The sequence below is a fragment of the Octopus sinensis genome, linkage group LG14 (assembly GCF_006345805.1).
Source record: "Octopus sinensis linkage group LG14, ASM634580v1, whole genome shotgun sequence".
Classification (NCBI taxonomy): Eukaryota; Metazoa; Mollusca; class Cephalopoda; order Octopoda; family Octopodidae; genus Octopus; species Octopus sinensis.
Window position 1 is genome coordinate 19,634,005 of NC_043010.1, and position 14,282 is coordinate 19,648,286.

Consider the following 14,282-nt stretch of genomic DNA (forward strand, 5'->3'; position numbering starts at 1 on the left):
CTACCACAACATTAAACTCTTGAAGCTATGAGTTATTGCATGATTAATTGAAAACCAATGGGAATAAACAAGCATTACATTTCATAGAATTATCTGAATGGTAAATCATCATCATCATCGTTTAACGTCCGCTTTCCATGCAAACATGGGTTGGACGAATGACTGAGGGCTGGCGAACCAGATGGCTGCACCAGGCTTCAATCTTGATCTGGCTGAGTTTCTACAGCTGGATGCCCTTCCTAATGCCAACCACTCCTAGAGTGTAGTGGGTGCTTTTACGTGCCAGTCAGGTGGCACTGGCAATGACCTCGCTCAACTCTTTTACACATGCCACTGGCACAGGTGCCAGTAAGGCATGGTGGTAACGATCACGCTTGAATGGTGTCTTTTACGTGCCACCAGCACGGAGGCCAGATAGCCGCTGTGGTAACGACCCTACTAGCACGGGCTAGCATGATTAATTGAAAATCAATGGGAATAAATAAGCATTATATTTAATAGAATTATCTGAATGGTAAAGGGTTAATTAATCCAGAAAATCACGAAGAAATTAGTAAAATGACTTTTTCTGTCATTACATGAAATTTTGATGGAAGGTTTTAATTTAGGACATTTAAAAACAAAAAGTTTGTATCCTAGAACTGGGAGCAGTCCCAAAAAGGTTAACACCAAAAGGATTTCTAATGGTTGAACTGGAGGGACACAAGACACAAGTATTGGTCTACTGGAACCAGAATGGCACAATTGTTTAGTCTTAGAAGGACATTGTAGGAGAGGTGTGAGAGGCCAGATCTGGTTGGTTTGAACATAAAACAGGCAGAATATTTTGGCCAAATAAGGCTGGTTTAGATGCAAAAGGAATCGTTTGATAATAATTATTCATAGTTAATTTCTATGTTTATTTTTGTTAATTATTGTTTCATGGTTAATTATTTTCTGTATTCCGTTTTCAGCATCAACTGAATTGTGATGAAGAAAGTAAAAAATCAGTTGGAGTGAAGAGGTCATTATTTAGAGAGGAAAGAAGAGGAGGAGATGGTGAACCAGCCAGTATTATTTCCAGTGAGAGCGGGGAAGATGAACAATTGTTAAGGGAAGAAGTGAACAGCTTACGAAAGCAGATCATTGAACTCACTGAACGACCTGTCATGGATTTCCCACCAAAACCCTCAGAGATTAAGACAGAGGCAGGACATCCAACAGAAACTAAGGATGGTAAAAAACTTCAAGAATCCAAAAAGGTTGGTTTTGCATTTTGTTTTTTCAAGAATTCCCTATTCATGGAAGGGAACAGTTCTTTTAAATTTTGATATTTGCATGTTTTTGTAGTAATTATTCGCAGTAAATGGATATCTGTCTCTTTTCCTGTTGCCTCTTGTCCTTAAGGGGTCTTTAAATTAAGTATGAGTTAAATATTTAGTTGAATGAATCCTTAAGTACTTGGCATTGAAATTTGAGGCCTTATAGCCAGGGCCATTTTAGATACTGGAGTCAATTCATTTGACTAAAAATTGTTCAAAGCAGTGCTCCAGTATGACCGCAGTCCAATGACTGAAACAAGCAAAAAATAAAAAGTAAAGCTACTAGGGTGACCTGGGTATGCATACCTGGGTCGATTAAATTTCACTCAAAGTACTAGGTTAACTTATTTACTTAGCTATACCTCCCACCCACCCCTTCTATAAATGTGGCCTTGTAAGAAATCATCAGTGAAAGGATTCTAATTAATATTAATCAAGGGTGGTGGGAATGGTAGACTCATTAAAACTTTGGTCAAAATGCCTAATGGAATTTCTTCCAGTTCTTTACATTAACAACCAGTTGATAAAAATGAGTCATTTGCTTAAAGTTATAACTTTCCACCCCAAGAAAATAAGATCTTTATAGAATTTTCTTGGTTTTTCTCTTAAATAACATTCACTCTCTCTACTTTCCTTAAAGAATTCGATTTTTCCCCTTGTTGTATTTATATTTTTTTACCATCTTTTTACCATCTTTCTCTGTTTTTCACTCTATCTCCAGCGGATTGAAGAATTGGAGAAAATTGCTATTGAACTCCAAGGTAAAATAATCGGTTTGCAGCAGGACAAAGTTCAATTAGAAGAACAACTTTCACAGAAGTCTTATTCCAACTTAAAACTGGACAAGGTGAGAACTTAACCAAATATTCAATCAAGATCCTTCGCATCTCTTTCTTATAATTGTTTTTTCTTATATTTGTTAGCATTAAGGGAAAGCAAGAACATTTATTTCGTTAAAACCTAATTACAGATTAAAATGAAAACAGGGGTGGGGGTGATTAACAGATATTATTTGCAAAGATTGTGTGATGGGATTATCCTAAGGCCTAGTCTTCAGTGAATGTCACAGTTTCAAAAAAATTTCAATGTACACATACATATAAATGACATGTATACACTGTAGTGAATTCAATCTTTTGACAACAAAAAAAAACTCAGAATTATAAATTGCCAAACTAATTCTACATTATGTTCAGATCAGTTCAATCATCAATCAATTTTACAATCTTAGACTTTTATAGAAAACTTGAAAATATTTTATCAATTGTTAACTTTTTTCTTTTTTGTATTTTTGGTTCTTTTTTTGTTCATTTAAGTGTAAAAATTATGATTATTGTAATTTATAAATTATTTTCCCTCTGATCTAGTGTATATATTAGTATTTCCTGATGACTATAGGACTATTGGTGTGTGGTAGGGAGACAAAGGAAGAAGATAATTAAGTTTAGGGTTGATATATGCTATGGATTCTTAACTGGAATTTACCATTCTGTTGGAAAAAGAAAACAAAAGACTTAATTATTAGTGAGTCTTAAAGAAAAGAAGATAATTTTAAGGAATTCAGAATGAACCCCTCAATTAATTTATATGCTTGGAGGAAGATTTTATCTTTGTTTGCAGGCAAGGGAAACAAGTATGAACATCTTTCTATCTTATTAGATCTCATCAGCATAAGTACAATCTACTCAAGTCAGTTTTGATTAGTTGACAAATTTTTTAATATAGAAAATGTTACAGTTGATTTTCTGCCAGTAATAATTAAAAACGTAAAATGAGCTAAGGGGAAATAATTCAAGTGGCTCATTGACATAAATTTAGATAAGTTAGAAGAAGTTGTACTGAATGATATAAAAAAAGAAATATCCTGTGGTGACTGATAGCAAGTCCCAAAGAAAAAGGGAAATAATTACAAGAAATTTAAACTTAATGACTTTAATTATGCGTAGGATAGATTAGGGGTAAATTAATGTGGAGAAAATGGGTAAGTTTGAGGCTGTTGAGGATTAGAGAAAGCAAACTTGGTGATGTTTAACCCAGATCAGCTTTGATCAAAGGACGTTCAATAAGTCATAGTGTTCCTTGGACTATACTGCTTGTTGGCTCTTTTTTAAAATAGAAATTTAGCTTGACATTGGTATGGTAAAGAAATGAGTAGAGAGGGATATGAGGTGAGGGTGGCTTAAAACTTGGGGTGAGAATAAGTTTCAAGGGAAACTGCTGGAGAGCGGGAAGGGATGGAAGTAATTAAGAATCGATAAAGTAATGAAGAGTGAGATAGAAAGTGATAAATGAATTAAGAATAATGTTTAATTATAATTTTGTTGCAGGAACCTAAAGATGCAGAGGAAGTAAACATCGAAGATCAAGTCAGTGTTGTCAGCTGTCAGGACATGGTGTCTAATGATATTGCTGAAACCAGTGAGACATTAGGCACAAAACGTCTTTCAGTTGGTGAGACTGAAGAAGTGGATGATGACAAAGTAACATCGAGTTTGTCACAGGTTAAACATAATAAGGATGATGATGTAAAAGGTTCCGGTGACTTTGTACAAGATTCCTGCTCCAAGTTGGAAGATCCCTCTGAAACAGCAGTGGCAGAAGATGAAGCTGCTGGGGTTGATGAAGAAAAGAAACAGAACCTGGTGGAAGAAAGTTGGAGAGAGATTGAGTCAGCCATCATTGATGAGACAATCGCAGAACTTGCTGCTGGAAACAATAACAACAATAACAGCAACAGCAATGATGGCAGAGGTGGTGATGGGGATGATCTAACCTCTTCTTTAGATATTGACAACTCATTGCTTGCTGACATGGAAAATGTCAATGATAATGATGATGTTGATGTAGAGGAAGATGAGAACCTGCAGTTACTGGAACAACAGAGCGAGTGTCTGGAGAGTATAAAACAGATCCTCAGCGAGCAGGGTATTTTGAGTCATGTCGAGATGATGCTGCAGGAGATGGAAGAGATCAAGGAAGAGAATGCTGCCCTCAAAGAAAGGCTGACTTCAGGTGATGTTACACTAGCCAGTGGCGAAGTGGTCAATGTGGACGTAGCCATAGAGAAATTACATCAGCTGGAAGAGGTCTGCGAGAACCTCCGTGATAAAGTGCACACGACAGAGCAATCTGAGATGCTACTGAAAACCAAGCTGAAGCATGCCGAAGATACTGTCGGCGAGTTAGAGTCCAGCGAGAACCTACTGAAGGAGCAGTTGGCTAAGATCAGTCTAAGAGAGGCCGAGTGGAAGACGAAGGCTCAGGGTTTGTTGCGAAACGTCAACGAGTTGGAACAACTGCTGAAAGAGAAGGATGTCATCGAAGAAAAGTTACACGATAAGGTATATCACCTTACGTACAGATGCATGCATGTATGCACATCTCTTCTGCATCAATATGCTATTGCATGCGCATGTTCCAACCCCTGCTGCATATTGTACAGTGCTCGATATTTGTCAATACTGTTTTAATTTTTGCTTTATCCAAAGAATGAATCGCGTTTTCTGTCTGTGTTTCCTCTAATGATATATGCATATTCAAACCTACATAATTATGTGTGTATACAGTTAGTTGTGTTGCCATTAACACACATACACACATATACACAATTGTTTGCATGTGTTTGTATTTATGCTTATTTGTTTTTATGTAAATATATTTGTGCATTTGTGTCTGCGTATGTATTACATTTAGGTGTGAATTTTATGACGAGTGTGGTTATGTATATATACATATGTTTGCATGTGTAGATATATATACAATGGGTGGTAGGGGGTGTATGTTTATCTTGGCTTGGCTTTGTGAATGAAGATTTGTGGAATAGGGGTTGTCCACATCTGTTGCAGGCTTGCTGATGCCTGACAAGTCTAATTCAAGAAAAACAGGCTTAACTTTGTGTTTATATATAATATATATATATATATATATATACATATATATATATATATATATATGTGTGTATTTGTATATGCACATATAAGTATATATCTGTATGCAAGTATGTACACGTCTGTATGTATATGTATGCATGTATTGGCAGGCGTACACCTGTTTGTATAAATAAAACAGTGCTGACCAACCATATGCACCCTCAAAACCCTAATGGATTGTGACCCCATGTTTGGCTCCTCTTAAACTCTGGTTTCTCTCTATAAATATTTTGCATGATGTCTTTTGGCTATGTCTTCATTTTCTCTTCCCTGTGTAATCCTGTATACATATGCATTTATATACATGCATATACTCACACACTGTGTATATATGTATATATAATAGGGTGCTAAAAAGTTCCTGGGTTTAAAGGTATTGCAAAAGGCCTGGTTGGAGGCCCAAACTTCCAAGTTCTTTTACAAGGCTTAGAAAAACTGAAAGACCACAGCAGTAAGTGTGTGAATTTGAGAGGGGGAATATGTTGAATAAAAGCATAATTAACTGATCCTCCTGTGCTTTCTTTTACCCAAAACCAGGAACTTTTCAGCACCACCTTATACCTATATATATAACGTATGTATATTTGTGTGTATATAAGTGTGTAATCTACCTCTGTCACCACCCTGGCTAGTTGTTGCTGTGGTAAGTTTTCACTCACCCAATTCAAAGTATCACTGGTTTCTTTATAAATTTGCAGTGTTAGGTTTATTTGATGTTGTGGAATGCATGATTGTCACTACATCACAATTGGCGAGTGCTGTGTTCCTTCTTCTCCCACTGGTGCACTTGTTGCTCTATGCTACATCTTCACGTTATGTTTTGTCTTTATATTCAGAAGATCTTCCATTGTAGCATTTACATTATTATTATTATTATTATTATTATTTTTATCATTATCATCATCATCGTCATTATTAAGGCAGCAAGCTTGCAGAATCGTTTGCACGCCGGGCAAAATGCTTAGCAGTATCTCATCTGTCTTCATGTTCTGAGTTCAAATTCTGCCGAGGTTGATTTTGCCTTTCATCCTTTAAGGGCTAATAAATTAAGTACCAGTTGCATACTGGGGTCGATCTAATCAACTGGCCCTCTCCCCCAAAATTGCAGGCCTTGAGGCTAGAATAGAAAGGATTATTATTGTTATTATTATTATTAAGGTGGCAAGATGGTAGAATTATTAGCATGCTGGAGGAAATGCTCAGTCAAGCAGTGGGTTGATGTAATCAACTGGCCTCCTCCCCACAAAATTTCAAGACTTCTGCCTCTAGTAGTAAGGATCTTTTAATAAATTAAGGCAACTAACTGACAGAATTATCAGCATGCCAGACAAAATGCTTTGAAGCATTTTGTCCATCTTTGTTCTGAGTTCAAACTCTGCTGAGGACAACTTTACCTTTCATCCTTTCAGGGTCAAAATGAGTACCAGCTGAATACTGGGTCAATGTAATCGACTTATTCCCCTCCACAGAACTTGCTGGCCTTGTGACACAATTTGAAACCATTGTCATTAGTAGTATTATCATTATTATTATTATTATAGACATTGCACAGTGTACAATATCATAATATTGTTGATTAAAGATATTGTGTCTCCTGGGGGTTTGTACTGTTTGTCAAGTCACAACAAGGACCTTAGACAGGCAGTACTTTACGCAATATGCATGCAGTTCCAAGTAATACCGACTTTTGCAATACACCTAGATTGTAAGGTATTTCTAAAGTTTCCAGATGTTTATTATTATTATTATTTTATTTCAGTGAACTTATTTTTATTGCATGCTTCTATTGCAATTCTATGTGCCTTGTGTACTTGCTGTGTGTCTTTTTTTTAATCTTTTGTATTGAACTCTGTAATATGCATATTGTGTTTAGCAGTTCTATGTTGTATATAAATAAGCATTAGTGTACTCTACCTACAGTACCTAATATAATTATTTTTGTATGTTGTGTTCATTTGGAAGTCCTGTGGTTTTAGCTATGTATTTGTCTGAATTTTTTTAAGTCATTCCCAGTAGAGGTTATATCTGTTTCCAGTTTCACATTATATCGCTTTTTCCAGATTTTTATAGGATTTCATTTAGAGATTCATTATCATCTGTTGTGGCTGATTCTTCAGTCAGGAATCACTTCCTTACTTAGGGGTCCTTGACAACAATGTCTTGTCATTTAGCTTTAATTTCACTGTCTCTGTGAATTGATATATCCCAGAGTTTGTTTGGTCTTCCTCTCTCATTCTCAAATCTCTTTTGTTCATATTTCATAATGCTGACATAACTTCGGTGTAAATAACTGTCATGTCTGTAAATGGATTCTCTCTTGTTTCTTCACAATTTTCACTTATTCTCCAGTTATCGTACATCTATTTCATTGCATGATCCTGGTGGTTTCTGATGTCAGATATAGTTTGGATCCATCTTGCGCTGGATGGAATCAAAGAGCCTTCTGCATCCTCTTCACACTCTCGGTTCAACTCCCACCAAAATCAGTTTTGCTTTTCATCCCTCTGAAGTTAAAAAACCAATCAAGTACTAATGTCAATGGTATTGGATGTCTCACAAACCTCGAAATTTCCAGCCTGGTGTCTGTGATAGAAAATATTATTATTATTATTGTCTATTCTTTTAACTTGGATTTTATTGGAACTCCCAGAATCTTGCATGAGTAGCAGGCTTGCTACCTCTAGCACCTACGGTACCATGCTATTTGTTCTCTCCAACTATCTAATGATACTTTTTCTCATAAATCTGGTCAAGGAAAAGGAAACAAACTTTTCGCAACAGTTCTACTAGACACTCTATTCTCATTTTCTTTATGCCCTTCTAAATATCTTTTGATACTGTCCCCAAGGCCCCAACTGATAGTGATATTATTATTATTATTATTATTATTATTGAGTGAGAGAGCAGTGCATGCCATCAAAGTGACACTGGGGTAAAATATACGAAGCCCAATATACCCATCATGACTACCCGTCTGATAAAGGTACACCAGGCACTAATTATTATTATTATTTATAGCAATAACAATGCTTAGTTTATAAATTGGACATAAGACTACAATATTGGATGGAATAGTGGAATTCTCAGTAATTTTAATTAAAGTGTAATTTAAGGGAGATTTGGTTGCTATTTCTAGCAGGTCATGGCTCCACTGTTGGCTTAGTTGATAGGTACCTGTTAGTGAAGCAGGTATGTAATCATTTTGGTTTAATCCCTGTGAATAAAAGCTTTAGAATTTCATTGTTCAGTATTTCTATAGAGTTTAGACTCCTTACTGCCACCCCTCCCCCACCTGCCGCCACCACCACCACCACCATTATCTGCTGAAGTGGAGTGGGAGAACTGTTATTATTGACACTTGTATGCAAGGATTATCAATATCTTCAGCCTTCTATAGCCAGATGTATGGTGGTGTTGGTGGCAGTGATGGTAAAGAGAGAGAGAGGAGAGGTATAGCTGGCTGATGGCTGTGTCAGCTTACACCTTCCATTGACCTCCCTTTCAATGCCTGCAGGATTAACCCTGTATAGAGTAATTGCTTTGCAATACTTGATTCCTGGTTCATTCCCATTGTGTTGACCAAGCCTTGGGAGTGAATTTTGATACACACAAAGTGTGTGTATATGTGTTTTTTAATCTATAGATATTGTTGGAAAGCTCTCTTCTCAGATATTCTATTATTGTTCTCAAGGTCCCCTAATAATTAGATATATTATAACTTTGTTACCTTTGTTCTAGCACTTGAAATTTCCATTCTTCAAGTCAATATAATGCTGTTTTCTTTTTACTCTTGTGTCTAATTAACAAGCCACGTTGATTATAAATCATGATTTCTTTTCGTTGTCATTAGCAACAGTATCCAACCTTCTTTCAGTTCGTATACAAAAGTCTCACAATAACATTGTTGCCATTTACAATAGCTTGCATTTCTATTTTCACAAAATGATTATAACTCTTTGCTGCAGATTTCTTGTAAAAAAATTCCATTGTACTGTTGCTGCAGTCTTTCACACTTCTGTTTTGCGTTCAGTCTAAGCTAATTCTGGACATTCCAATACAATGCAAGTCATGGATTCATTTGGATCAGAACACATTCGACATTTGGCTGAGCAGTTTTGTTGGCTTATTGCTCCCTTGATCTATGGTACTTTTAAAGCCTGTTCCTTCATTCTCCGTCACTCAATATTCTTTTCTTTAGCCACAACCACCTCTCCTTGTCCCTTGTTACCTCTTTATGTCCTTGAAAATTGCTGAATGCAGCTTCTTTCCCTCAAACTTTCATTTCCACATTTTCCCATTTTCTCTTTTTCACATCTGCCCATTCTGTAAATAATCCTTCACTTATTAACTCTTGAACTGTTAAAGTCTTATTAAAAACTAAAAATTTTGATGAAAATGCAGTTACTCCAATATAAATTTATCAATTTCATTTTGCAATTATTATCATTATCATCATTATTATTATTAAGCTATTTGTGCTAATTTAATTAGCCACAGTGTTATCTTGAGGCTTAGTGACAATGGATCTCTGCAAATTATAAGAATCTTTTTAGAATTCTTACAATATATATATGATTGGATTTTTCTGCAGGTCAACAATGCAAGTCTTAATTCCAATATCTTTTGGTCTTTTAGGTGTTGTCCCAAGTATACCGATTACCACTGGAATAATTTTTTTGTTAGTCTTCCGTGGTCTTTTCATCTCTCTGATGAGATCCTGATACTTCTCATTTTTTTTCTTATTTCTTTTTTATCGACTCAACCTATCTGAACCAGTTACAAAGTTTATCATTTTATACTGTTTAGTTTGTCTTCTATAATCATATCTGGTCTTTTTGCTTCAATAGTATGCTCAGTTTTTATGGGGAAATCCCATAAGATCCTATTCTTCTTCTTCTTCTTCTTCTTCTTATTATTATTATTATTATTATGTGATGAAAACTCAGTTTATTTTGCTGAGTGTGATGGAAAGTGTCAGCTGTGCACAGCCAGCAGACTAAGGTAACTCTTTTTTTACTGGTCATGCTTCAAGAACCCTGCGAAGAATTCTTGCAATTCCAAGCAATGCTGATTTTTGTAGGTGTTCTACCTTCACACTTGCACTGATCTTTTTCAGTCTTGTTGGTAGTTGAGTGCTAATACTTCCAAGTGCACCAATTACTATTGGTATCACGTCTACTCTCCTCATTGACCACAACCTTCGTATTTCCATTATTACGTATTATTATTATTACTAGCAGTATCACCCGGCGTTGCTCGGGTTTGTTTCAATCCCTTAGAATTGGAATTTTTGAAAAGTAAAAATTTTGCATTATGTATCTTGTTATTCTCTTTAAGTGAACATTTTTCTGGTTGAAATACACCGAAAAATGGCAACAGAGCAGTCAAAAAATCATAAAAAATAGGGATTTTCATAGAAAAAAAGCACCTTTTTGATGTAAATAATTTTTGGTGTTAACATGGTCCGATTTGAATTTTTTCTTCTATGGAAGGAAGAGCAAGCCTTCTATCATACTCTCAATTTTGATCAACTTGCATCGCAGGGTCTCGGAGGAGATAGTGTTAGTTGAAGGCTACCAAACCTGCCATACACAGACAACTTCAGCTTGAGAGATTATTATTATTATTATTATATTATTATTATTATTATTATTCTATGTTTGACTTTTGCTTTGCATTTGTACAAGTTTGCTCCAAGTCTCACCCAGAGACCTCAAACGACAACAAGCTGGAAGTTCATGCTGGTGTTATGCCTAGGGTGCCATATATTTGGTTTTGTACATAGTGTTGTTCTAGAGAATGCTTAAAAAACCATAAGAAAATTATATGTTTGTTTTAAAACTGGAGATTACATAGACAGTATTTTACGTAGGATATGGAAAGTTCCCATGAGCAGCACTATCTTTTGAATTTCTGCCATTTTGGGGTTTCCTAGTATCTGAGCTAGGTAGCAATCAGCTCCTTTTGCTATCATTCCTAGGGCACCTATGACAACAGGTATTGTTTTAGTCTTCAGGTTCCACGTAGTCTTATTTTTTTATCATATGCTTTCACTGCACTACCAAGTGCAGCCCTATGTGCCTAGGGTATGTGCTGTGGTTTGTTGTGGTGCTCTTATTTTCAATGTATTGAAAGTGCTATTTTCTGTATGTTGTTGTTGTTATTATTATCATCATCATCAACATGAATACTTGTACTTTTTCAGATCAAAGCACTTGAGGAAGCTGATATGAGAAACTCTCGGAAGCTTGTAGAATTGCAAGAGGATGAGAACCACTTGCGAGAAAGCCTACGCAATAAAGATGACCTCTCTGACCAAAGTGAGATGCTGAAAACCCTGAAGAAGAAAATCAAGGACCTGGAAAAAAGTAACAAATTGCTAAAGAGTCGGGTTGTGGAACTTGAAGATAGTGAGTGTGAAGTGAGAGAACACTGGAACCAAATTGTGGAAACTGATGCCAACAAAATTGAGGGTCTGCAAGAGAAAGTGAAAATGTTGGAATCATTAAACAGGGAACTGGAGAAGAAACTTCAGGAAGGAGAAGAAGAATTTATGACTGGGGTTTCCTTGGCATCAGAACTGTCATTCAGCCAAAACCCTCCAGATTCCAAAGAATCTACAGTGAGCTTTGATTTGGAAACAGAATATAAGAACCTGGAGGAAAAGTTTCAAGAGGTTACGGAAGCTAAAAATAGCAAGATTGCCGAACTGGAAGACCATTTGGAGAAGCTGTACAGTACTGAGCAGAAACTGAGTGAGACTGTTGCAGAAATGGAAGAGAGAGAGCGGGAACTGCTTGCAAAATTGAAACTCTGTGAAAACTCTGATTTCTCTGTAGAAAAAATGCTTAAATATGAAGAGCGTATCAAAGAGCTCAGTTATTCACAGGAAAATTTGCTGAATGCTATAGATACAGTAGCTGACCCCGAGAGCCATTCACTGCAGATAATCAATGCTCTGAAAGATGAGTTGGTTTTGAGTTACCAGAAAAATGAAGAGATGAGTTTGAGAGAGAAAAAATCGACTGAACAGTTGAGGAATGAGAACAATTCTTTGAAAGACCAACTTGATAAGTTGTTAGAGAAAGAATCCGGTCATTTAGGCCAAATTCTATCCACAGAAAAGGGAAAGGATGCTTTGCACAATGAACATTCTTTGGTTTCTCAAAACAGTAAGCAAGAAGTTCCGACATCCTCACTATTTGTGAGAATTCAAGAACTTGAAACTGAAAATCAAGAACTCAGAATCAAAGTTGACGGTTCTCAGAATGGAACCCTTTCTAAAGTCTCTTCGACAGTCTCTTCAAATTATGAACGGTTGTGTGAACTCGAGAAGGAGAACTCTGACCTTCTTGCTGAAGCAAGTCGGTTGCGAGAAGCTGAATCTCAGTGGAAAGAAATGGCAGAGAAGTTGGTACAGCTGGAGAGCAATGAAGAACGACTCATGGAGAAGGTAGTGGAACTTGAAGACAGTTGTGAAAGTCTAAAAGAGGAACTTCAGAAGGTACATGGTGATAAGAAAGAAAGCCAAAATGAATTGAAAGAGGAACGAGAAAAAGTTGGAAGTTTACTGAAACTAGAAGCAGAAATAAAGGGCAGACTCCAGGCTGAAGAAGAACTTAATGGTTCTCTTCGAGAACAACTACAATCTTTCAGGTTGCGTTTGGAGGCAATTAAGGATGCGTATGCAGACCATGAACATTCAAAGATGGAGTTGGAAAAGAAATTGGAGGAAGTTACTCGTGATAAAAATTTACTTGCTGAAAAACTCCAATCTCTCACCCAAAATCAGACCATTCCAGTGGATTCTACAGATCCCAACCAAAATTCAGCAGACCATGACATTCTGGAACATTCCTCTCTATCATCATCTGATAGCAATCATTCCTCAGCAAATACAAGCAGCTTACCTTTCCATAGTACAGAAAACAAATACCTTGGCCTCATCAATTCCCTTGAAGCCAGCCTCAAAGACATTGGCAGCAATCAGGCTTCCAGTGAGTTCCAAAACAATAAACAAGGTCCAATCGCAGAACAAGCATCGAAGAGTAAAGAAGAGCTCAGTAAAGAATTAGAATCTGAACTTGCGGATATGAATCGAGAGCAGCTCGTAGATTTTTGTAGCACTTTAAAGACAGATCTGAGGACAAAATCACAGAAAATTGAACAATTTGAGCGAGATTTCTCTGACTTTGTAAACAGAGTACAATGTGGGACAGTCGTCTTCCGAGATAAAGAAGTACGAAAGACTGTTCTCACAGAAGTCAAGACATTCCAACAGCAATGCAACTGTAAGGTAAGTATTATTTTTATTATTATTATTATTATTATTATTATTATTGAGTGAGATAGTAGTGCATGCTTATTATTATGATTATTATCATCATCATCATTATTATCATTATTATCATTGTCATTATCACCATCATTATTATTATTATCATTATCATTATTAGCATTATTATTATCATCATCATTATTATTATTACCATTATTATTATCATCATCATCATCATTATTATTATTACCATTATTATTATTATCATCATCATCATCATCATTATTATCATTATTATCATCACATTATTATTATTATCATCATTATTATTATTGTTACCATTATTATTATTATTATTATCACCATCATTATTATCATCATCATCATCATCATCATCATTATTATTATCATTATTATTATTATTATCATCGTCATTATTATTATCATTATTATCATCATTATCATCATTATTATCATTATTATTATTATTATCATCATCGTCATTATTGTTATTACCATTATTATTATTATTATTATTATCATCATCATCATCGTCATTATTATTATCATCATCATCATCATTATAATTATTCCGCCAAGGTCTAAGGTGGCAAGCTGGTAGAATCGCTAGCATGCCAGACAAAGCACTTTACATTCTGAGTTCAAATTTTGCCAGGGTCAACTTTGCCTTTCATCCTTTTTGGGGTCGATAAAATAAGTCCCAGTGGAACACTGGGTCAATGTCCCCTCTCCCACAAAATTTCAGGTCACGTC

General features: G+C 35.8%; 1 protein-coding gene across 3 annotated transcripts in view; it reads left to right on the plus strand.

Moving 5' to 3' along the window:
* LOC115219141 (protein MLP1 homolog) overlaps window positions 1–14,282 on the plus strand; it is a 197,500-nt gene that overhangs the window by 121,487 nt on the left and 61,731 nt on the right. For all 3 annotated transcript variants that reach the window (XM_036508716.1, XM_029789234.2, XM_029789235.2), the window contains exons 11-14: window positions 954–1,241; window positions 2,023–2,148; window positions 3,629–4,642; window positions 11,436–13,526. In XM_036508716.1, the coding sequence (XP_036364609.1) occupies window positions 954–1,241; window positions 2,023–2,148; window positions 3,629–4,642; window positions 11,436–13,526 (3,519 nt within the window). The remainder of the gene's footprint in view (window positions 1–953; window positions 1,242–2,022; window positions 2,149–3,628; window positions 4,643–11,435; window positions 13,527–14,282) is intronic.